General features: G+C 40.3%; 1 protein-coding gene across 2 annotated transcripts in view; it reads right to left on the bottom strand.

The window, feature by feature from the left end:
• The window catches only part of CRHR2 (corticotropin releasing hormone receptor 2), a gene marked incomplete at its 5' end in the record, with an annotated part of 157536 nt that overhangs the window by 120105 nt on the left and 12595 nt on the right, over positions 1–24836 (bottom strand). For both annotated transcript variants that reach the window (XM_084282309.1, XM_084282310.1), the window contains one exon: positions 22952–23045. In XM_084282309.1, the coding sequence (XP_084138435.1) occupies positions 22952–23045 (94 nt within the window). The remainder of the gene's footprint in view (positions 1–22951; positions 23046–24836) is intronic.

The raw sequence follows: 24836 nt of genomic DNA, 5'->3' as shown, positions 1-24836 counted from the left end.
TTTATCCTTTTCACATTAATGCTGCTCCCGTGGAAAGAGGAGATCATGTCAGGCTTTCCACTGCCCAGCAAGGAGCTGCATGCTACATCCACACTGCTGTGAGCACTTGCAGACTGTTGCCAATTGAGAAAATCTGACAAAATGTTGCTTTTTATCCCATTTTTTTGATCAAAAGGACTGAGTTAGTTAAAGCTAAATTGCCTCGTGGAAACAGAACAGTTTGTTAAACCTTTTGTTAGGAAAGTGTTTCCAATGCCAACATGAGACATGTAACTTTGTCCATCCCAGAATAACCATTCGGGATAGAGACTACCTCTGGGTGAGAGAAAACCAGCTGTACGGCCCTGTTTCACTCAGTTTGGCTCCACACCTTTGTCATTTACAGCTGAACCAAACTTTTAGGTATAATCTGGTTAAATTTAGGATGTCTTTTTTCTCTTTTCCATTGCCCCACTAAAGGGAACCTCGTTTGTATGCAGTGAGCACAGCAGCTTCCACGGGTGTCACGGGAAGATTCAAATCTCCAGAAGGACACCAGCTGGGTAATTCCTCTTGGAGAACCAGGAGATGAATCTGCTCATCTAAAACAGATGACAGAATATAACCTCTCTGTTGACCTTTCTGCTACCGGACTACCTGTTTTCTGCTATTTCCCCAAATACTCATTATGCGGCAATAGACCAGAATTAGAAAAAAAGGGGGGTCTGCTGCAGGTTCTGAAAATTCAAAAAAGGGTCAAACACCCTCCAGCCATCTCTCACAAATCTTTTACTACCAGCTCTGGAAGAATGTGGATTTTGCCATTATTCTGGTATTAATTCTCTGAGTTGCTTTGGATGTTCAGTGGTAAGCGAGATAATAAGCCCTCCAGCCTATCACACATGGTAGCAAATATTTTCTTTTCCTCACCTCAGAAGAAATGGCTTTGAATAAACAGTCCTGACTGTGACTATTTTATCCCAGCTCCTTCAAAGTACTCTTAACATAGATAGAAAAACTATGTACAATAACAGAAAATAGATATTCTCTGGGATTCTGCTTCTCTCATTGAATACAAGACTAGCTAGAGTTGAGCTATAACACCCTAGGGGTCATTTTAATTTCACTTTAATTGTTTGGTCTCAATTACATGGGATTTTTTGTTCACCAGTTGTCAGACAATGCAGACAGAAGAACAAAGTTGTAAAATGTGGAACAGGAGTTTACTTCAGTTTCATAGACTTTTCTGAAATCTGCAGTTTCCTGAATGAGTGGTCATGATCCTTACAACTGAGTTGTTGATTAACTTTTCCTAAAAGCCATTGTGAAGTCAGGGATGTTTTACTGTTTTACAGTTAAGGATTTTTCTGTGCTTGGACCTGACATAGGTCCCGTGAAAACACAGACTAGAAGCTCTGGGTGAGACCACCCTGACCGAGTGGATTTGTGGACTCTGCCTCTGAGCTACTTACCTGGACTCCTTAACAGTCAATGAAAGAACATGGCACAATTCACCATGGTTCATTTCATTATAAAGTGTATATTTAAATCACATAGTTGTATAAATGCTACTACACTTGCAATTGCCTAGATGAGGAGCTTGAGGTGTCTGACTTAATTTCAGTTGTCTACGTTAAATACATCTAAAGTTAGGTGAGATGCAGCCTTTTTCCACCTCTGGACATGAGCACAGGTTATTCTGGTTAAAATTCCAGTCCCTGCTGAAATCAATAGGTGAGTGTTCCTCCACACCCAGAAAGCCATAATTTTATTTGAAACAAATGATTATTTTACGGAGATGGAAGAACAGCCTATTGTTCCCTCTTACAGATGAAAACTAATAACATCCTTACACAAAATTTCTGAGAATAAGAAACGATTTCCATTTTTTCGGAGAAAACACCACTCCTCTCCAGAAGATTTGTACCAGTCTGTATGGTTTATGTTCCTTAAAAGTCTTTCCTGGAGACAAAATCCACAGAAAATATAAACCACTTAGCCCATAAAAGAACTGATACATGGACACCGTTCATGCCAATTCTCCTCTGAGATACAGATGCTGCAGCTGGGACCATTTGTTTCAGTTTAAAAGTCTGCAGAGTAGCTGTTGGTGGCAAAGAAATCTCCAGGCTCCCTTAAAAGTCAAGAGGGATCTAGCTAGTGCAGTCAGTGGGCTCTACCGGATGATTTCTGTCACCATAAAGAAGATACTTAAATTGGGTAAGACAAATTGTCTTCCAAAAGTCTCTCTTACCATTAACTATAAAAGGAACCTGGGATGACCTGCTCACTGGGACATGTCTGCACTATAAATGTTTAAAGTTAGGGAGAGGAATGCCACCTGTAGGGAAAATAGAAGAAAAATCAAGCCTAGGAAATGTTTCCTGTAAAAATAGCCTCAATTTGTGGAGAGTTGAACACTTCTGCTGGGGTTTTGATTCTGTTTTCCGTTTTGAAAACTTTTTCATGATGATGTTTATTATGGCCACATAGGAATCCTGTTCCTAATTACAGTGTTTTTACTGAATAATTGATTGTTTTTCACCAACAGAGAGCACCAACTAAGAGGAAAGTTAATGATTAATTAGAAATAAATTCCACAGTTTTACTTATGCATAATTCAAACAGCTTGACTTTAGGTTTTTAATCTCTCAAACTAGCCACCATTAAATTTGTGGCCTCTTGATGGTTAAACAAGACACGATTGCTTGCACAATAAATGTTTATTACTGAAAAAGATCAAATGCAGTTTTTCATTTCATTGGTGTGTGTAGCTGTGCCTTGACACCCAAAATAACTACCGTGGTCTTTGAAGCAGGAAGTACTTGAGCTGATAAATCATCAATGTTACAGAAGAATCAGTGTTCTTCATAGCAATTTGCAGAGACCAAATTAAAATGATTTAATCCACCCAACAACTGCTCACACACAGCTCTGGGGACGGGCAGAATTAAAAGATGTTGTGAATGCACCTTTAACGTTTTCAATATCTGCACGCTGAGTTAGAGCAGGCTGTAAACCCTTCATGTGAGATTGACCTTTCTGTGATCAGCTTTAAGCCTAAAATCGAATGAATTTGGAAACAAAGCTTTCTCATGCTACCACTCAGTAAAACACGCTGTGAGAAAGCTGAAGCAATTGCTGTCATCTTGACATAGGGTTAAACCTGAGGCAAATGGACCTACACAGTAGGTTTCTACACTGTGAGCTAAATGACCATAATCTGTATCTGTTGACACAAATTCATAGTCTGGGATAGAGAATGCAGGATGCTGTAAGAAACCAACCAGCTAAACAACTGAACCAAACCCACCCATTTTGCCCCATTCTCCAGATCAAGTAGGAGTTGCACTTTCCAGAAATAGAAATGCAGAAATGGTAGAGAAAATGCCATTGAATAAAAACACAGAATGGTTTGGGTTGGAAGGGACCTCAAAGCCCATCTAATTCTACTCCCCTTCCATGGGCAGGGCCCCCTCCCAGCAGCCCAGGCTGCCCCCAGCCCCATCCAGCCTGGCCTTGGGCACTGCCAGGGATGGGGCAGCCACAGGTCCTCTGGGCAGCCTGGGGCAGGCCCTCACCACCCTCACAGTGAAGAATTTCCTCCTAACATCTAATCTAAAAGTCCCTCTCCAGCTCTCCTGTAGCCCCCTTTAGGCCCTGGCAGGCTGCTGTGAGGTCTCCCCAGAACCTTTTCCTCTCCAGGCTGAACAACCCCAACTCCCTCAGCCTGGCTCCACAGCAGAGGTGCTCCAGCCTCTGAGTGTCTCATGGCCTCCTCTGGACTCACTCCAACTCTTTCTTGTGCTGGGGGCCCCAGAGCTGAGCACAGGCTCCAGGTGGGGTCTCACAAGATCAGAGCAGAGGGGGACAATCCCCTCCCTCATCCTGCTGCCCACACTGCTGTTGGTGCAGCCCAGGACACAGTTGGCTTTCTGGGCTGCTAGCGCATGTTGCTGGCTCATAGCAACCTTCTCATCCACCAGCAACCCCAGGTCCTTCTCCTCAGGACTGCTCTCAGTCCATTCCCTGCCCAACCTGTATTTGGGATTGGGATCGCCCCAGCCCAGATGCAGGACCTTGCGCCTGCCCTTGTTGAACCTCCTGAGGTTTGCCCAGGCCCACCTCTCAGGTTTGCCCAGGTCCCTCTAGGTGACATCCCTTCCCTCTGGTGTGGTGACCGCACCACACAGCTTGGTGTCTTCGGCAAACTTGCTGAGGGTGCACTTAATATCAAAGGCCATGTCTCCAACCAAATTCACACAAAGCACTCAAAAATATCCAGCAACAGAAAAGTGCTGGGTTAGGGGATTTTCTGCTGAATAGATTCCATTTGCATAGAAAACAAATTTTGATTTCTCAATGTTTATGCTTCTACTGTTAATACAGCCTGTCAGTTTGGGACTGATGTAATTTTAAGGGCATTAGTTAACAGCAGCAAACTTCATTGTAGCTTGTGCTTTCTAGTTGAAATACAAAGGGAAAGGAGGCAAGTAGGCAACGATAAACTCTTATTGTTTGAGAGAGAAAAGCTCTTTTTTTTTTTTTTTTTTTTTTTTTTTTTTTTCTCTGAGCATGTTGGGATGTGCACAGCACTTACCTGAAGAGACATATTGATCTGATTTAGCTTCTAGATTCCATCATAATTTGAAAATAAATAACAATAGCAATATGATTTATAATCAAAAGACAGACAGTGACTTTTCCATCTCTGAGATTAGTGCCTCCCCCCCCAAATGAGGATTCATTGGTTTCCTAAAAGCTTACATTGATGGGCTGAAACATCAACAACAACAACACAGGGGAATTACTATTATCCTAGAAAACAGCTGGGAATCTATGTACACGGAGTGTATATGGATTTGCAAAGAACCAGGTATAGAAAATTAGGATTTCCAAGCCAGTAGCAACATAACCATTTGTCCTTGTGTTTATAATGATTCACAATTGTCCTTTTCTCTACTGATAAAATAGGGATTTTGTAATGTTTTCAAAGAAGCCTATCTGCTTGGCCTATCTTAAACAACCACTCCAATTCTCAGAAGTCAGAAGTATGAATAGCACCTACCTTAGTGACCCCAAGAGAAAGTAAATGTTTCTGAACCACATAATCTACACTACAAGGTGTTGATGATAAAAGTAAATGGTATCTTTTCAACATTAAAGTAAATTCCTTCATTATGAATCACTGAAAATGATCTTCAGTGATACACAAATTGTGGAAGCAGGACAGAAGCCCATAGCAATGGAAAAGAAATGTTATATCATTCCTAGAAATTCATTTGCCGCTTTCCTTAATTGATCCCTGTAGTTCTTCAGAACAGCATTTTCCTTGGATAATTACTATTCCGTTTCTGAGAGAAACCCAAAAAGACATAAGCCAAAGGCTACAGAAAGAAAATGTTTATAATACCTTATTAGCACTGAAATCAATGTAAGCAAATGACTGATTGTACAAAGTGGGCTAGAATTCATCTCACTTTCAGGCATCCACAGTGGAGGGTAAGTTTTATCCTACTTATCTTAATGTGTAGAAATGTCTGAATTTACTCAGAAAAGTCCTACCCCTCACTTTCTGATTAGGCATAGCAAAAGGAAATTGATTTGAAAGATGTTTCTTTCATTTTTGGATCCAATGTGATTTTTTTTTAATACTTGGATTTTCTGAAAATTTAGAAGGTTTGTTTGTTTTTTCACCGTGTCAAAATAAAACATTTACATGTGTGTAAAAACAGATTTTTTCCCCTTGTGGCAGCAATTGCTGAAAATTAAACATTCCTAAGGTCAGTCAAAATCAACTGATTTGGAGATAAAACAAATGTTGAAGGAAAATATTCACCCTGATCTCAGTGGTATTGGGAGTCAGCAGACTTCATCTATGGGATGTAGCTAGAATGGAAGCGGTGAACTCTACAGTGCACGATGCAGATCCCATCAAATTATTATTGATCCCTCTGTAGTTTGGTCTTCACTCCATACATCTAATACCCTCACTGGACTCAGCTTACAACGGATGAGTCAAGTGAAAAAGATATGTGGACATTTGTGTCAAGTTTAGCACAATTTGAGAAGTTTTCATCTCTTTTGAGAACTCACAATAGGCCATCAGCTTGAATGAGAAGCATACTGTCTTTGCATAAATCAGTTTCAGCATGTAAGATGAGAGGAGAGGGGAAACGACTTGATTAAAAGGGAGGTGTAATAACAGGTATTTATCTGACTGCACCCTAAGTAAAAATCCTGCTGCCAGGTCAATGGTCTGGTTCAATTTATTTATTTATTTATTTATAGTTGATTTATTTATTATTATTTTTATTATAGACCGATTAAGGTCTATTTTTTGTTTGTTTGTTTGCCTTTTTCCCCCCTTCTTTTCTGCAGGTTTTCATGTGCTTGAAAGCAGTTTCCAAAATCTTTTCAATGTCTTAAAAAGAAAAAGCTCTTACTAAAGGCAAAAACTTGTTTTATTCTTATTTAGACATCTACTTGCCATCAGAAGCATTAACAGAGGGTTTTCTTTGTTTGTTTGTTTTTTTAATTTGTTTTGCCTATGGGGAATTCTACATTATCATTGCCTTAAGAATTTATGCTGGAAATTCCTAAACAGCCAGGAATAGCAAACACTCTTACAATAATTATATTTAGTGCTTGGGAACCCCTAAGTACAATGCAGGGAACCAAAGGAAAAGCCACGCACATGCATGCTCACACAGTAGTATTTACTTTATATTGCTTTTCTGTGGCCATGTGTTATTATTTTTAATCTAGGCCATATTTTAAAACTGATTTGTTAATAAGATCATGTTTACATGCTTTTTGATAATTCTTAAGAGTATCTGCTGTTAAATACTCTGCCATACCATGACAGACGTAGAGGATGGTCTGTGTGTCCAAAGAAGAGGATAGAGTAAAAGATAGGATGTCTTAAATCTCAGCAGTCTGTGAAGGAGCAGGAAGAGGAGAGAGAGTGGGGAAGAGCCTGGAGAAGTGGACAGAGATACAGTCCACCTTTCCTCACCCCAGACTTCTCGTTCCTTTCCTAGACAGTGAATTTTCCCAATAAACACTGACCCTTTACCCTCTGTACTCTCTAGCAGGAAACAGCTCAGTGAAACCTTCACATTTGCAATTCATGTTTCCCCATAGGTAATCACAACCACACAATCTAGTGCCGTAAAGAACAGCTACCTAACATTAGGCAGCTGCAGAGTTGTGAGGGATAGGGACTGCTGTCTGCAAGCAGATACTGTCTCACAACTACTCCTGATTTCAAAAAAACAAAAAGTGCCAGGAAGAAGGATGTAAAATGTTAATGATTCAGGATTATCCAGCAAGATAATGTAGCTGGGGATGGAAAAACATTGCTTTCCCACGCAAAGTCTTTGGTAGCACTTAGCTAATGGGGCATTGTTTCCTCCACCCCCTGGTAACTCAGCTGGAGAGGGCAAAAAGTAGTAATTATAAAGCAGAATAGTTATTTTCAAGATGTGATGTAATCATGGGCCAAAGGCCAAGTTTTAAATGTAAGATCTTTTCCACGCGTTCACACTCACAAAATATATATTATATCTTTATGACAAAGGGACTTCTTATTTGCTCATTTATCTCATTAGCTACCACTGACTGCTTTACCCTACCTTCTGCTGTAATAGCAAATCAAAAGTAACAATTGGAAACCTGGAGCACGAGGCGATGGTGCTCCAAGATGGAGACTGCTGGCAGCTGCACAGGTACGAGAAGTCCTGATGAGAAGAGTTTAGCTCACGTTGTTGCTCATGAAGGAGCAGAATGGAGCCCCTGATTTGCACAGAGCACTTGGCCTACAGCAGATGAGTTGCCAAGAGCAGAGGGTAAGAGGTGAAGGTAACCACTGATTAACATTGCATTGACATGAAGAGAAAGAAAGAAAGAGCTTAAGAATGCAGCATTTTCAATGCTTTTAAGAGATACTCTGAGAGATTCCAGGAAGAGCTATATATACACCAAAGGCTGTCATGGTAACAAAGCTAGCAGATTTTTTGCCTCATTAAACTCTCTAATTGCACGTGCTGTGGTGTTCAGCCATGTATCTCCCCGAGGTAAATCCCGCAGTCAGTCCCCTCTTAGGCTTTGTGCCAGAACTGCAGAAGTTCTCTGTGGTCCTTCAGGACCAAAGTGACCCAAAAGCTGTCTTTAATTTGGGTCACTTGGCCTGCGTTTCAGGTATTTTTCTGTCAGGGGATTTTCACATCTTTGAGAATATCAAGCTACTGTTCAAGTCAACTTTGCAGATGAGATGAAGGCTGGACAAGATCAGATAAGAAACTGTAGGCACTGGCTTTCACATATCGCTCTTCTGTTTCATGACAGTTTTTCTACAGAGACCATTAATTAGTTAACCTAATATATTTATCCGGTAAACAACCCAATAACCATGACAATTCAGAGCAACCATAAGTAGCATTTACACATCAGTAATGAGTTGTATACATGTGACAGGTGAAGAGGACAGATGCAGGGGCCTCTCCACTTTAACCTGCTTAAGGACTACTTACAAGTACAAAACCTTGAAATACCACCAGGTGTTTAGCGGGCTGGTATGGCATAAATAGGTTTCTACAGCATGTACGGTTGAAGTTCCTTCAGCCAGACACTGTGAGTGTCATGCTAACATGTGTGCTCTGTTTTCTCTACATCAAAATATGCACATGCCACATTTCTGTGGTGGTTTAAAAACAATGGACAGCTGAACTCCACCATGCTTCTCTTTCATTCCTGCTCCTTAAGAGAACAGAGGGAGAAAATAGGATGAAAAAACAGCTTGTGAGTTGAGATAAGGACAGGGAGATTCCTACCAATTACAGACACAGGCAAAACAGACTCAGCATAAGGGAATTAATGTATTTTATTGCTTATTGCCAACAGACTAGAGCAATGAGAACTAAAGGCAAACCAATAACACCTTCCCACTCATCCACCCTCTTCTCACTCCTCCCCATGAGCAGCACATGGGAACTGCGAATGGAGGTCAGTCCCTGAGGCTTTGTCGCTCCCGCTCCCTCACGGTCCCTCTCTGCCCCTGCTCCACACGGGGTCCCTCCAATGGGATGCCGTCCTTCCCGAACTGAGCCTGTGTGGGTTTTTCATAAACATCAAGAACTGGTGCCACACGGCTCTGTCCCACGGGGTCCACCCCCAGGAGCAAACTGCTCCAGCACGGGTCCCCCACGGGCAACAGCTCCCCCCAGACCCTCTGCTCCTGTGTGGGCTCCTCTCCATGGGCTGCAGCGTGGAGATCTGCTCCATGTGGGACCCACGGGTTGCAGGGGGACAGCCTGCTCCACCAGGGGCCTCTCCACAGGCTGCAGGGGAACTGCTGCTGCATGCCTGGAGCACCTCCTGCCCTCCTGCTGCACTGGCCTTGGGGGCTGCAGGGCTGTTTCTCTCCCATTTCTCACCCCTCTCTCCCAGATGCTGTTGTGCAGCAGGTTTTTTTCCCTTTCTTAAATATGCTCTTCCACAGGCCCAGCCAGTTTCATTCATGGCTTGGCTCTGGCCAGCAGTGGGGCCCTTTTGGAGCTGGCTGGAGCTGGCTCTGGCCTGACATGGGGCAGCTGCTGGGCTCTGCTCACAGAGGCAACCCCTGCAGCTTCCCTGCTACCAAACTCTTGCCACGTAAGCCTAATACAATTTTATAAGGTAAGAGCGTAGGTATTAGAGCATGAGCCAGAGAGACAGGAATTTCAAATCCACCTCTAGCTAAATCTGTGACCTTGGACATGTTGTGTCCCATGCCTTTACGTGTATATCCAATAGGTAGCAAATTATTATTCATGTCGACCACATCAGCACTCCTTTCCCAAAATAATTACTTCCATTCTCTGGAACTTCACACCAACCACAGAAATCCAAATTTAATCCCATATTTTTCCGCAGAGCTACAACTGTCAGGTTCACCTTTGTGTCTCCAAGATTTTTGAAGAAGAAAAGACCTGAAAATACCAACACATAAGAGTTCCAGTTAAAAGCAAGAGCAGTTACATCAGTTGATTAGAAAGTTCTCATTGCGATGTATGTGAGCTTGCAAGGCTGCTATGGTCTATTTAGAACTTTTTATTTAGAACTTTTGCAATGCAAAAATGTCATCAGCTTACTTTAAATTTTTATTTATGTTATTTATTTATTTATTTATTTATTCATTCATTTTATCAACCAAGTACCACAGCCAGACTGCAGAACCCAAACATTTCAAGTTCTAGTATTCCTCTACTGATTGGAATTGAAGCCTTGGCAAATAATATAACTTTTCACCATATATGAAACAGAGAAAAAAGTTTCCTCAATTTACATGGATTTTATAAGGATGATTTTGCAATTATTATTATTTTTAATTTTAATTATGGAAAGCTAATTATAACAAAGTATTCCTATGTATTGCAACACTGAAAACAAGAAATAACTGAAAAGGTGGACTTAAGCTAAAATACTGCATAACAGAGTCAGGCTTCCTCAAAACAGATGAAGAGTTAAAAAGTGCTTGAAAATCTGCAATGCAGATCAAAAATCAAGTATTCTTTGCTTGTTTCATCTGTGGACTGTGGGACTGCAGAAAAACTAAGTAATAGATAGTGTGTAATGCTGCACACATTTTTTCTCAACTGTGTGTCTTCTCAAATAAACTGGGTGCATTTATTTCCTTATGGATGTTGATGAAATTCTGGTGATTATAATACAAAAATAGAAGGCATAATCATTTCTACTATATGCTTCCACTGATGCCCCTGAGGTCTCTGTCTTCCTGTTGAAAATCTTCATATAACTCTCTAAGTTAGGGAAGTACTAGCCAGAAGTTTAATAACATATATAACTATATTCATTTAGATTGTCATTTTAGGAAAAAATCATCATTTCTTTCTATAAAGTACACATACTGAGTTACTTTCTGCATCACTTATCTCAGAGATTTGTGTTTTTAATAGTAGAACAAGCTATTGTATAGTAACCAGGAAAACTATATCTTTTCTGTTAACATGTTTTACATTTGGATCTGAGAAGGCTCCATAAGAAATTAAGTAAAAAATAAGAGCAATTAATCAAAACAGCATGAGAGAACATCAGCCTGGTCTGAGTGAATTGGATAGTCTCTCCCAAGCAAAAATAATATTACCCCTTGTTCTATTATCTACCTGAGTAAAGAGTCCCTCTCCATCCTTTTTATAAGATTCTTTTAGATATTGAAAGGCTGCAATGAGGCTTTCCCAGAGCCTTCTCTTTAGGCTGAACATCCCCAGCTCTCTCAGCCTTTCTTGGCAGGAGAGGTGCTCCAGTCCTCTGATCAATTTTGTAGCCCTCTTCTGGACTCGCTCTAACAGGCCCAGGTCTTTCATGTCCTGGGGGCCTCAAACCTGGATGCAGCACTCCATGTGGGGCCTCTCAAGCAGAGCAGAGGGGACAATCACCTCCCTCCACCTGCTGGCGACTCCTCTGGTGATGCAGCCCAGGACACAGTTGGCCTCCTGGGCTGTGAGCATACACTGATGGCTCATGTTGAGGTTTTCATCTGCCAAAACCCCCAGGTCCTTCTCCATAGGCTTGCTCTCAGTGCTCTCAGGCCCCATACACTTGTTAAGTTGGGTCAGGAGGTCCCAAACTTGTTCTTTGCTTACAGTGGGATGGACTCTGCTCCCCTAGCCCCCACCTAGAGCTCTTGTACTCTAAGGAAAATACCCTTAAAGAGTTGCCAGCTCTGATCAGATCCCTGTAAGGATCTAAGGACAGTGTCCCATTCATGAAGAAAATTGTGATTTGTGCAAAGTTTTCAAGTAACTCAAACAAGAGAACAGGATAGATTTTTTTCCAATGGCGTTACAGAAAAAAATGCCCATCGTACTCCAAACGCTTGGCTTTCAAAGCTTTCAAAGTTAATTCACCTAGTGGCTACTGGAGGAAGGACAATTTCAGCACAATGACACTTTTCATTCTAAAAATAATCATATAGATATATAGATGCGTATATATATATATGTAAAAACAAAATAAAGCAAATTGACCAGATAAAAAGCCATCTGTCCTTGCCAGAAATCTTGGTTTTAGCTCACTAATACAAATTTCAAAGACCCGATACCCACTGAAGTGTGTCTACACATTGAGGATTAATCTAAAGATTTCATACCCACGTTCACAGTGATGAACTCACAAGCAGTCTCCTTGAACAGATTAATAATGAAATTGCAACTATATCTGCCTCCCAATTATTAACTATTTCCCCTGTATTTACACAGAAGGCAGAAAGTAATAGTCTTCCACAGGCTGCTAAATTACCTCAGGGATACTTTCAAAGAAAGAAGGTTCTTAGCAGTGTGATTAATTTCCTGTAACTCTAGATATTGCAAAGTAGACTTGTGCAGCTGAATGGGCCTTAGGCTGCCACTAAAACCAATAAAATAAAGAAGTTTTTTTTTTTTTGTTTTTGTTTTTTTTATGAAGGTCCAGCTACTGCAGCATCCTGTCTTCAACAGCAGCCCGAAGTGGATACTTAGGGAAGAACACAGGAATAGGAGACACATAAGAACTCTCTCAGACATCATATTCATCACAGAGGATTTCCTGAATGTGATGAGGTTTCTTTGGTATGGTAAACCTCAGTGTGTTTAACAGTGTTAGCTGGGAAGAGATCAGCTTCTAAATGCCTGGCCTTATGTACCAGGGACATCTGCACAAGACAGAATTTAAAGAGGGTGAAGGTAGAAAGCCATGCACTGGTACCATTCCCCACAGTGTTCATTAGAGGGTTTTAGGAAGGACAAACAAATCCACAGATAGGTTAGCAGGTTTATTACAGCAGCACCATTTAGAGTCATGGGATCAAATTCCTGTAGCACATTAATGGAAATGAGACACCACAACATTTACACCTTTAGGAATCTGGTTCTGTCTCCCCTCTTAGCTATGGGTACATGCACTTGAAATATTTGAATCCATATTTTTATTTTTTTTTTTCTTGTCTAATGCTTATGCACAAAAGTAATATTACTCAGTGGAGCGTTTCACTGTGGTGAACGAGTCTTCTCACATGAGTAAAGAAAGATACACAGGGCAAAGCAGCTGAACAGTTCAGGTCCTAGTGGCTTACAGAAACTGTGCTAACATTTTCCATTATCTTTTACTTATACAGCCAGCTTGTACACTTTGACAGTTTAATGAGTAAGATGAATGCTTGCAGGAAAAAAAATAAAATTACAATCCTTATTTTGTAATGGAATAACAAAATTGAACAATATAGAGCTGGAGCTTTACAGGTCAGCTTTGCATTTGGACTAGCTTTAGTGCTTACTGATTTTTTCATACATGGGACAATACAGTAAGATGTCCCCATCTCAGGGTTGGAGGACAAGGCAGATTAATTCTATGCATAGCAGAGTTTATTCAGAAAAGGCCATCTAAGTGATGCAGTAGAGAACTAAACAAAGAGGGATGAGCTGCCAGCTCCAAATTTACACTAGGTGATTTATGCTAGCTGAACCCCTAATCCATCGCCTGTATTCACATTCTAGTCCATGGTAGGCCACAACAGCATCTGTAAATATGAAGTATCCTACCACTGTCTCTTCCTTAGACGAAACACTGGATTCTCAGACAGCATTTCTGAGCATGCATTGCAATGTACTGATGGCAGATGTAAATTGGTCAAAATGTACAAAAGGTCCCCCACCTTTTTTGCTTTTGGTAGATACTGCTGAAGTAAGGTGGTGCTAGCTGGTATGAATTTATAAACATGGGCATTGGACACACAGAGATTATGATTATACCAGCACGGAGAAATGGATGGAGTCCTGTCTTGCCTTCATCTGTTTATATGGTGACCACGGTTCTATGTGTGGCTCGGGAACACTCCTCCTAAAGTAGTATGGAAAGATCCTTTTTGTCAAAAGCAGGGAGACAAAGGCAAGACAACCACTGATTGTCAACAAAAGCACATGTAAAGGCTCATTCCTAAACTGGACAGCCAACTTAGTCATTGGGTTATAAGGTCTTGATCATTTTACTGAAATGAGAAACAAGCAAAAAAACATGTTTCCCATTCTAGACCATCTCTCCCATTTACTACTAATAATTATTCTCCTGCACTAGATGTTTTAGGCATCCTCTCGAACGACCCACCTTTCCAAATAGTGCGGTTTGTAGTATCACTTATTGTTACATGGCTTTGTTCTGTGGATTGGCCACAGCATTATTTCACTGCTTGAAGGGCTCATCAATCCACAAACCCAGAGAGAAATGTTGATTTAACGGACAGGAGGTGTTTTCATTTAAGACCAGATTCACTGACGTGATTCCATGTGAACAGAAAAAGCACTCCATCTGCTCAGTAGGACTCAACAAAATGAGAGGCTCTACAAAGTATATTTTTATCTGCCAAGTGTACAAAAAATATCTAATTTAGAAACCACATTCAGCAAATGGTAGTTATTGTACCAAATGTATACATTCAAAGATTTAAGGCTATGTGATGAAGCATGGTATTGTAGCAGTCATTACCAGGAGTCTGCTGAGAACATATCATGCAGAAGTGACAGATCCAGGATTTAGGTGTGCCACTCTTCTGAAATAAGAAACAATAAAACTCGGTGGCATGTCCCCACTGTAACATGTTTTTGCTTAGGAGCTGTGCCTGCCTCATTTGCATTCCTCAAAAATTTGGCCCTGTTCCTTTTCCTTTCCTTATTCTTCACAGTATCGCAGGCTGGCAGCATGGAACCACCATGCCAATGCCATCAGGTTGGTCACTGTACATTCCTCTGCTTCCTAATAGGATTGTGGGATCTGCCCTGACTTCATGCCATCAACAACCCCATTCTACAGTCCTCCCTCAGACCCACATACCCAACACCTCTGTGACTCCAGGCAGTCATGTGCTACAGATTTTCTTTTCAGCCAGTTCAGTGCTGATACTGAATGCTGATGAAGGTTTTCAGAATGTTGTTACCTTCCTGTATAATGCAAAGTTCAGGGATGGTGACTGCAGATGTTAAGATTGTTGGTAATTCATCGTAAACCACTAACACCACTCCTGGCGTAGCTGGTTCCTCTTCTAAGCCAAGGTTACTTCATTTAGTAGTTTCCTGAAGTCTTGCAAAAGCATGCACTCATGGGATCAAGGCACTGGAGTAAATTCTTTCTAAAATATATTTCACATTCAGAGTCACAACAAAAAGCCAGACTGCAAGACATAGGTACTCTTTTAAAAAATATAAGAACAACAACAGCGGCAACAGAAAATAAATCACTCTGTGTGACTCTCATCACTGTAGGATCTGAGCACTTTATTGCCTTGTTTACACAGCTTAGAGATTTATTGTTAGTGAATTTTGGAAGAACTTCACAGTGTCTGGACACCTAGGGTAAAAGTGGGAACCATAAGATATGTTTATATGTCTCGTCTATAAGAAAGTGACAAAAAATATATATATTTATTAATTTATTTATATATTAATATTCCTCATGGGTAATCCTAGTGGAACATGTAACTTTCTGGAGTGTCTACATAGTTCCTTAATACATGAGAATTTCTACAAATCCTTAGCTTAGAACTGCCCCAAACTTGGGAAATGAATTTTAAATCATAAGGACCAGTGGCAACAATACAAAATGTGCAACAACACTGCACACAGCTTTATTTTGGGAAGTACAAGCAAGCAGTGCTAGACTGCCTGGTATGTTATCTGAGGCAGTGAGAAAGTAAACCACCATCATCACCTCTATTTAAATAGTGTTATTGCAACATCTGAAAATAGGAAGTGCTAGGAAGAGTGCCTGTGTCCTCAGCTCCAGCTTTGATCATGCAAAAGCTGCTGCTCAAGGTTAACTTTATGCCTGTGAGCAGTAATGGAGTTGTGTGGATGTGATGAAAGCACATTCCCAAGTGCCCCACGGGCAGCTGCAGGAGCAGAGTACGTAGCTTCAGCCAGCAGGCTGACGCCAAGAGAGTGCAAAGCATACGTTAAAATGAATAGCTCATCCAAGTATCATTATAAATGGAAGTGCTCACTGATGTGACCTGCTGGGAAAATCAGAAGGGAAACAGTGAGAATTGCTGCCATGCCATTACTGTGGAGGGATATTTAGAGATGTAATGAGGCCAAATCTTCCGTTTCCAAGAAACAGAGTAGGGCAATGCACAGAAATAAATAACCCCTGGAGCAATGAGTGTCTCACCTATGCTGTTCTGTATAGAAAGCAAGTTATAGAATATGTTTCTCTGTCATGAAACTTTCATCTACTAAAAGAATGATTGATTGAAATTAACTCCTAAAAAATAACAATAGGCAGCCAAGCAAAACCTGCAGCCTGTGTGTACTCAGCTGCTGGCGCATCAAGGCAAAAAAAAAAAAAACAACCACTCATGACATTTTTCTTTGGTAGCCAAAGCCTCTGTGATTAAATCATCTTGTCAGAGGATATTTCATATGTGCTTTGAGCTATAAACTATTAACTCCCATCTTGCAGCCTTCATCCTGTATGTCAGACTTCTATGAAACTCCTGTGCAGAAGTGCCTATATTAGGATACCTGGATGGACTGGAACATCTAGTTCATCTCATCCAGTTCATCTAGTGCAATAATAGTCAATGGAGATCTACGGAAGGATTCAGATGACACATAAGCATCCCAGGCCACTCAATCCCTGAGATATTCCTCCCGCTATTCCAGAGGGCACAGGCCTCCTGCGAGTTCTGTGCCGTATCTGCCAGCCCTGCACGTCTTAGGTACCCTAAAGTACCTCAAAGGGTACTGAACACTGACATGAGGGCAAGTAAATCCTATCCAACAGTGGGAGCTCAGACCCTTATTTTACATGTAATCATAAGTACTCAGATGACAAACTGTGAGATGAGTTCCACCCCATGAGGCTACGATAGCCCCAGGAACATGCCGACTCCTAAGCATTTGTACTTCCAGCTATTACCTTTTGCTCTGAAATTCCCATGTTCGGTCCCACCTTCCTGGTTCACAGAGATGACGCCCCCCCCCCCCCCCCCCGCCATGCGTTAAGCAGAAGTGACTCAGCTAAGCCTGCATTCACAGCAAAGCAGGATGGTGGTATGATGATGACCAGCAGGCAAAGCCATACTAGAACCTGTGCCAGCATAAGATGGTCACACTTGGCTGACCTGCAGGGATTCCTGATCAGCAGAAGTCCCAACCAGAAATAAAGAAGGAATCAAAGGTTCACCCGGTTTTGAACTGAGCAGCTTAACACTAAATATCTTTACCACAGACAAACACACCATACACAAAATCATAACAGGCATTGAGATTGCCTGGAGAAAGGGCTACATTGATTCTGGGCTAGAAAGAAACACAGGACAAAGAATCTGGATGAAAAAGAAAGTCTTCTAGCTACAGTTGAGAGAACCCTTTCCAGAAATGTAGCACACATAAATCCTCCCTAAACAAAACCTAGAAAGCTCAGATTTTGTTTGAATAAAGTTCCAAGAAGACAGAAATTATTTAAAAATGAAACTTTGCAGAGTCTGCAAAGTCTCTTTTCTCACAAGCAGGCACACTTACAAAACCTTGTTTTTAGACATTTGCATTGTGCCTGGTTCACAGAGTTGCATCTGTCTAGGGATACCATCAAAACAAAAAATGATGGAAATAAAAGCATTTTAATTAATGCTCAGCTTCAAGATGGCAGAAACACTGTACCAACATAGCATCAAGTCTTCATAATTTTTCTGTCCAAAGAGATAGGAAATAATTTTCCAAATAGGAAATAATTTTCCAAATAATAGACTTGATGGTTTTAAAGGTTTAAAATGAAGATTTACAGTCTTATACTTTTTTTTTTTTTTTTTTTTTTTTGTACATGAACGTTTCAAGTTAAAGTTAAGGTAAATGTAATGTCAAAAATAGAAGTAAAATTAAGTTATTTATTTAATTGGTTGTCTAAAGAAAACTTTCAAATTTTCATTTCAAAAGAAACACACACTTTAGTATGCTACCATTCCCCAGTTCATATGGTTTTGTCACCAAGTTACAGAAACACACACATTCATACACTCCCCCCAAAAGTCAGACAGAGACAGGCACACATATGTACATTTACTTTATACATACGTACTTATCATAACTGGAAGCAGAATCAGATCCATGACACTGAAGGATAAATGGAACAGTATTCAAAGGTCTGAAATAACCGTTATGTACATATATTTTTTTCATCACAGAGTAAGCACTTTTACTTTTGCATCTTGATGTCATTAATTTAGGGTGGAAGGACAAAGATCATGCAACAAATACACAGAGATCACCTGCTATCTTTCAATATGCAATTATAATGCTAACCTGCAAAGACACTTTTGAGTACACATGCTTTTTCTCCCTTTCCCACGTAGCTGTTACTGCTGTCTAACATGTTTTTGAACAGTTTATCCTGAAAAGTGATACTAACATATACCATGGGAGCTGAGCTTAAGACTGTCTGTAGTTGGTTTACACAAGACCTCTAGGCAAGAAGGTGTTTTAGTAGCTCAATGCTGACAGACAGATTAAGGAGTTATCTAAGTGTGACAGTGACAAGAAAGGAAATTTGATTCATGCTTGAGAATGCCATGTGATTTCATAAATCCTTCTTTCAAACGAACCTTGCTTTGGCCAGTGCCTGTGCAGGAGGTGTAAGGAGTGCTTATTGATGTCTCATGTTTGATGAGATTCATTGTGGGACTTGTAAGTGGTTCAAGAAAGGATAAGAAATGAAAACTACTTTTTCTATCTTCTGTTTGGTGATATTGTTAAGTCCTGAAGAAGCCTGTAGTATAACTCACTGTCCCAGCAAGAGGACAAATTATGAAAATCTCCAGATGATGTCACGTTCATTGGCACTTGACCAGCAATTCCAGATTTCACCAGAGTTGCATGTTAGAATCAACCCTGGATACATTCCTCCCACCATCACTAATATATCCCATACAAGAGCTTCCCTGGAGACTTGAGAAGACAACTTGAGAAGTATAGGCCAGAGTTTGTACAGGTGGAATCCTGCACCATGTAGACTCAGGAGTTCTGCACCATTTCTGTGGGACAGCAGTCCTTCACCATGCTGCAAAGTGACCAGAATAAGGGAAAGGAACCATGCCCAGCCTCAAGAGGATCCAGTGAAACAAGGGAAATAAATAATTTTTCCTTTCAGTGAATACCAAGCCTTCATGAAATGAAATGCATGACACATCTGATCTACTGTCATGCACTTACTCAGTTGTTTGAATAGCCTTAAACATCAGAAATGCAAACTGCAACCTTCAAAGTGAGTGAAGGGTAAGAAAGAGAAAGAAAACAGAAAATGTAATTTTTATGTTAACACGCTAAGTACTGTAGCACTGGCCATCCACCTTCTAGTTTATTTTTTGGAAGGAGATCCCTTTTTTTGATTAATGTGCTTTATCAAAGTCTTAAAGATTTTGTGGTGAAACTTGTCGATGGATCAAAAAATGGGAGAAAAAGACTTCCATGGAGATCGAAAGTGAGTAGGAACAGAAGTAAGACAGGACCTGCAGTCTCTAGTGGAAATATGTAAGATAGGAAAATCAAAGTATGTGAAGGGAAGCGTGATGAAATTCACTGAATATTGCTGTGAATAGAGGACCTCTTTTCTCTGAGTTCCTATAAAAATCCAAGCTATAACTTGATGCATGTATCTGACATATATTGAATTACTGTTATCTGGTCATCCTGCATATTACTGTAATTCTAGTCAAACCATACGAAGAGAGACATCGGGAACATGTTCAGCTGAGTCACTGTAAAAAAAATCTGCCATTTCAACCAATAATTCTTATATATGAAAACAAAGTGAGAATTAAAAATTAAATAAAATCCCTCTTCAGGTCCACAGATACACACACAATCCCATCAAGATCAAAAGCTGCACCCAAGCAATCATGAAGATGTAATCCAGTAATTTTCTGAGGAAACAAAACCCAAAAGAGAGTGAATTATATTGCCTTTCACCTCTTAAAAAGCATTGCTTGGCTTAAATCATGTCAGCCTGAATTCACAATGTCATTCACTCAGCAATTCAGTGCACTTAAACATAAATGAATATCTCAAAAGCATTTTATGCCATCTGTTTGGGATACTTGTTGTGAACATATTTGGAGGCTGAAGTTAGTAATTATGAGGGGAGGAAATTAACATCTTGGACTAATTAACAGCATCATCTGGAAAAGAGACATGGAATATAACCAATTACAAAACTTTCACGTTTCTCTTCTCCCAGCTATAAATAAAGATTGTTCAATATGTCTGTCTTTGGATTTTTTTGTTGTTGTTTTTTTTATTTTATTGATTTTTTTTTCCTCTTTAAATGACTAGATCTGCACAGTGTCAAAGATTATGATCAGAAAAAAAGACGAAGACATTTCAGACTCTGTGGTTCTGGTCTGACTCTGCACATCCATGTTGCTGGGTGGAGCACACCAATGTTTCAGCATGATATATCCTTACAGTTATGAGGGTTCAAAATGCAGGATGCACATAGCTAAGGTAATTTTGGACAACAGCAATATATTTACAGGAGTTTTTTTATCCTTGGATCCCTTTAGAGGAAAAAAAGAAACATTTCAAGAGCAAGACTTCTCTGCAAGACTTCTTCTATTACATCTTAGTTCAGGACAAAGTAACAATCCAGACTTTTGACTATATTGGCTGTATTTCACTGATTATAAAGGTGGAGATCACTGCATTGCAGACCTTCATTTTAATGAGAAGACTCATAGCTGAAAAGTCCAGACCTTTTTAAAGACCCTGCATTTATCATGTGAAACAAGAGAAAGATGCAGTGGCAAGAAGCCCCATGTTGGTGATCCACCACGTTGAGAAGAGTACATTCACTCATACTAAGAAAAAAACAAACTTTTGCCTGCAGTAGGTTCCGAAGTTCACTTTATGCTCATGCACGAATCTGGACTTATGTCCAACTTGCCGAACATGAGGCAGCTTGTGGTTTTACTACATGTATAAGCCTATGCTCAATGAAAAGTTTCAAAGTATGATAAGATTTCAAAGTATGCTGCAGAAGGCGCTATGGTCACGAGCATCATGGAAAGGTATATTCTATAAACATACCTTATAAAGGTATGTTGGATTGTCTCTATATAACAATCAAGTCTCATTAACTTTAGAGCAGTGCTTTACTTCTCTGATCAGTGATACTTTACAATAATAATACAGTGTAAGAGGCTCCTGTGACTTCTCTCTAGCGTTTTCATATTAATATGCTATTATAATAGTTGTACTCAGCCTGAGAAGATGCCTTGAGTTCATGCATCATGTAAATAGCTCAGAAAATGATTTTTTTTTTTTTTTTGCCAACAATTAGAAATTAAAGTGTTTGCCAAAGTTTAAGGCAGTCTGGTGTGAAATAATAATATTTTTGCAATAAAAGCTCTGGGAAAGAAATAATACATTATGAATTAATGGAAAATTTTATGGTAGTATTTTCAGAAATATTCAAAAGTCAAAAAACACCTGAAAGAAGGGTCCAAGATTATGTAAAGTTTCACAAAACCTCATCTATCTTTCCTTTGTTTACAGCTACAAAATAGAACAGACTGACATTAAAATTTATACAAGCAAATATACCTCATCAGGCACAGTTGCTCCCTGGAACACAATGCCACAAGTTACAAAGCTCAGACTAGATTCATAATACAGGTCAACACACCCATTTATATGCAAATTAACAGGCAGTTAAGGCAACAAAACTTTCAGAGCTCAGTCTGATCATCTTACCTAGATCAGTTTATTGTCCTTATGGAATATACAGAGTCAGAGTAAACCAAAATTGATCTGATACATGGAAAGACTTCTTCCTTGAACCTCATTTGCTTTGCCATTTCTTAAGGCTAGAGAACTGTTTAAATGATAACATCTACATGCCTACAAGGTATTTTAAACTCCCTCCGTGAGGATTTTCTGTGGGGAAAACAAAGAGGAAAAAAACAATCCTACTGCCCCCATTGAATCACTCATTGCAGCACCATGGTCATCCTGCAGATCAGTGCCAGTGAGCATGCCTCTTCCACTTCTGAACCAAAATTGGATCCAGTTTCACATCTCTTACAATATCAATTTTTTTGCTGGTGCATTTTAGTCAAGAGTCAAACACAAAAATCAGTGCTTTGCCCTGCTTTCAAAAGCTGCTGTAAAGAAAGCAAAGGCTGCACATTCCCCCCATAATTTCCTTGCTGTTTGTGCTTAACATTCTGGAGAGTCTGCAAGATTCCATTCTCCCTTCATCCCACTACCAGTGTCCCTGAGTACCCCTGGATTATCTCTGTCCTCTATCAGAAAAGAATTCTCTCCTAACCTGAAAAGTTACATTTAGGTTTTGGAGACTTGAGGGTGGGACCAGGAAACAGAAATTGCAAAGTTTTGAGGTTCAACATGTTCTGATTTGGAGGACTGGTATTTTTCATGTCCATTGGCCTGACCAAAATGGTAAAAGGTTCACCCCTAGCCTGTATAAGCCTTAGTCAGGTCAGAGCACCCCAATTTCTACAGTCAATGTCATACAAGGGCTAGAATTTACTACCACATCCACTGTGCTTTGCCTGCCCAGCCTGGATAAGCCATGAGGCACTTGGAGAATTGCAGACAGCCTTTGACAATGAGTCTTGACCAGTCTGCATATAGATACAGGTCCCTTAGAAGTACTGACCTTCAACGATCATATCGGCCAGTGAGTACAGTCAGCTCAACAGATTAAATCATGAATAAAGGCTGACATTATTAGTCTACCTGAAGTTCTTTCCAGGTGTGCAAACTTCAAAATTTTCTTTCCATGTCACACCACTGTACGTTGTTACCAATGAAAACTGAAGGCTGGAAGCACTATGTTTATCTCAGTAGGAAAAGATGTTCCTGGAGCAAGGACACTTTGAAAACAGATCCTGGAGTAACAAGAAGCCACTGAGAAATGGAGAAATAAATACCTGTGACATTGGTGCGGGCTGATAAAGCTTCACAGTACTTTTCCAGCAGAACAGACAAGGGCAGGTTCACAGAAGATTCACAGTGGAGAACTATCTGGATGAATAGACAGAAGCAATACAAACAAATAGTAAAGCAGCAGCAAAGGGCAGAATTTCTTATTCATGACTACAAAAATCCCCAGTATTTCATAGCATTTCCCATTCACAATTGGTTCAGGTGCAGACATTCCCTCATGACAGAGAGGATTTTTGGTTATACTTGCTTAGGTCCACAACATCAGGTGTCATTCATGTGACTAAAGGTAGGCATCTACAAATGAACTACCTGTCCTGGACCTCCTCCTGTGGCAGACAGTCAATTGCCTTAACAAAGCTCGGGGTACAGTTTTTCTCACCTAAAATAGAGTAGCTGAATCACATCCCATTACATAATGGGTGGATGTGTAGAATTTCTATCAACTACCCTTAAAAGGCTACATGGCTGCTGAAGAACCTTACATAGTCAAGAGAGACAAGAAACACCAAAGGGCAATTCAAAAGGCTTGAAAAAGTGCTTCTGCTGACCGGATCGGAAAAGTTGGCGTCTCTGTAAGGTGATCCATTACTTTTGACAGCCAGTAAAAGTACACAAGCTTCTGACCCACAGAATTCTGAGTTCTGAGCCCTCCACTGAGGGCGAACAATAGTGAGAATGAGAGTAGCAATATCAATACAGACACTTTGAGAAAGCTGCAGGTTCAGGGTAGGATAATGGTACATCACCAAGAAAGTTTTAGGAAATAGATATTGAGTGAAGCCAAAGAATATGTTATCGTTTTCACAGTTGAAAGTGAAATTTCTGAAGTGCCCACTGCAGACTGAGGACAGAAGGCCAAAGGACTGTACATGTAAATGTGCAGCTGATTTGGGATACTGCTTGGAGCAAGAGAAGCTCTTAAAAAGCCCTTTAAGAAAGGCAGAACCAAATGTGCTGAGAAAATTCAGGAGTCACACATCAATGACAGAACCTTCAATTTTCAAACTGTGAAATGAAGTCTTCCTGACTACTTCTGAGGGCACACAAAGCCTTAGTAGCAAACAAAATGCCTTTGCTTTTCTACTTATACTGAATGACTCCAACATAACACAGTCAGCTTTTGCTCAGAGAATCAACCATAATCCTTGAATATTGATGTTATATTTCAGTGCTTTAAGGCATGTTAAAATGATTGCAGAACACTTTTTATGTTACTGAATTCCTTATCACTCAATAAGAAGTGGAATAAATTATCATGACAATGGAATTCATCAGCAGTTTTGGTCTCCAAAGAACTTTGTCCCATACCATTTCTATATATTTCTCACTTTGCTGTTATTTCACAAAATAGAAAGTCTTGGAATGCAAACAAAAATCCTTTCTCAAACTTTATTCTTTTTGAATAAACACCATGAAGCTTCTGTTTCTCACCCAGGAAGACTTGAACTTTCACCTCCTACAGCAAAGCCTTCCAGGCTACTGGCCATGCACAGTCAGGTCAAGGAGACGGGGAAAGGCAACAGCCCTGTTCTGCAGCCAGGGCAGATGCCATCTTGCAGGGCACAGTACTCCAACGGAGCCTGCCAGAAAGCAGGCTCTGTAGTGGTCATGTCAGACCCAGTCACGTGAGCTGACATAGCGGAGGCATTTCTTCCTTCTGTCCCTCTGCCCCTCTGCCACCTCACAGGCCAAAGCACTCTCTCACTTCAAAGAAGAAACTTGAGATGTCTCCATGTACTGTAAATACACTGCGTGTTCAGCTGTCTGCTTCATAAGATGATGGGAAAGAACAGACAGAGGTCAAGTTTAGCACAGCTTGTGTAGGAACGAGAAAGGTTAAATGTCACATTTGCTTTAGGGTCAACTTGG

This window comes from Netta rufina (assembly GCF_964035555.1).
Source record: "Netta rufina genome assembly, chromosome: 2".
NCBI lineage: Eukaryota > Metazoa > Chordata > Aves > Anseriformes > Anatidae > Netta > Netta rufina.
Note: the sequence above shows the minus strand (reverse complement) of the source record. Positions and strands in the feature narration are given on the sequence as shown.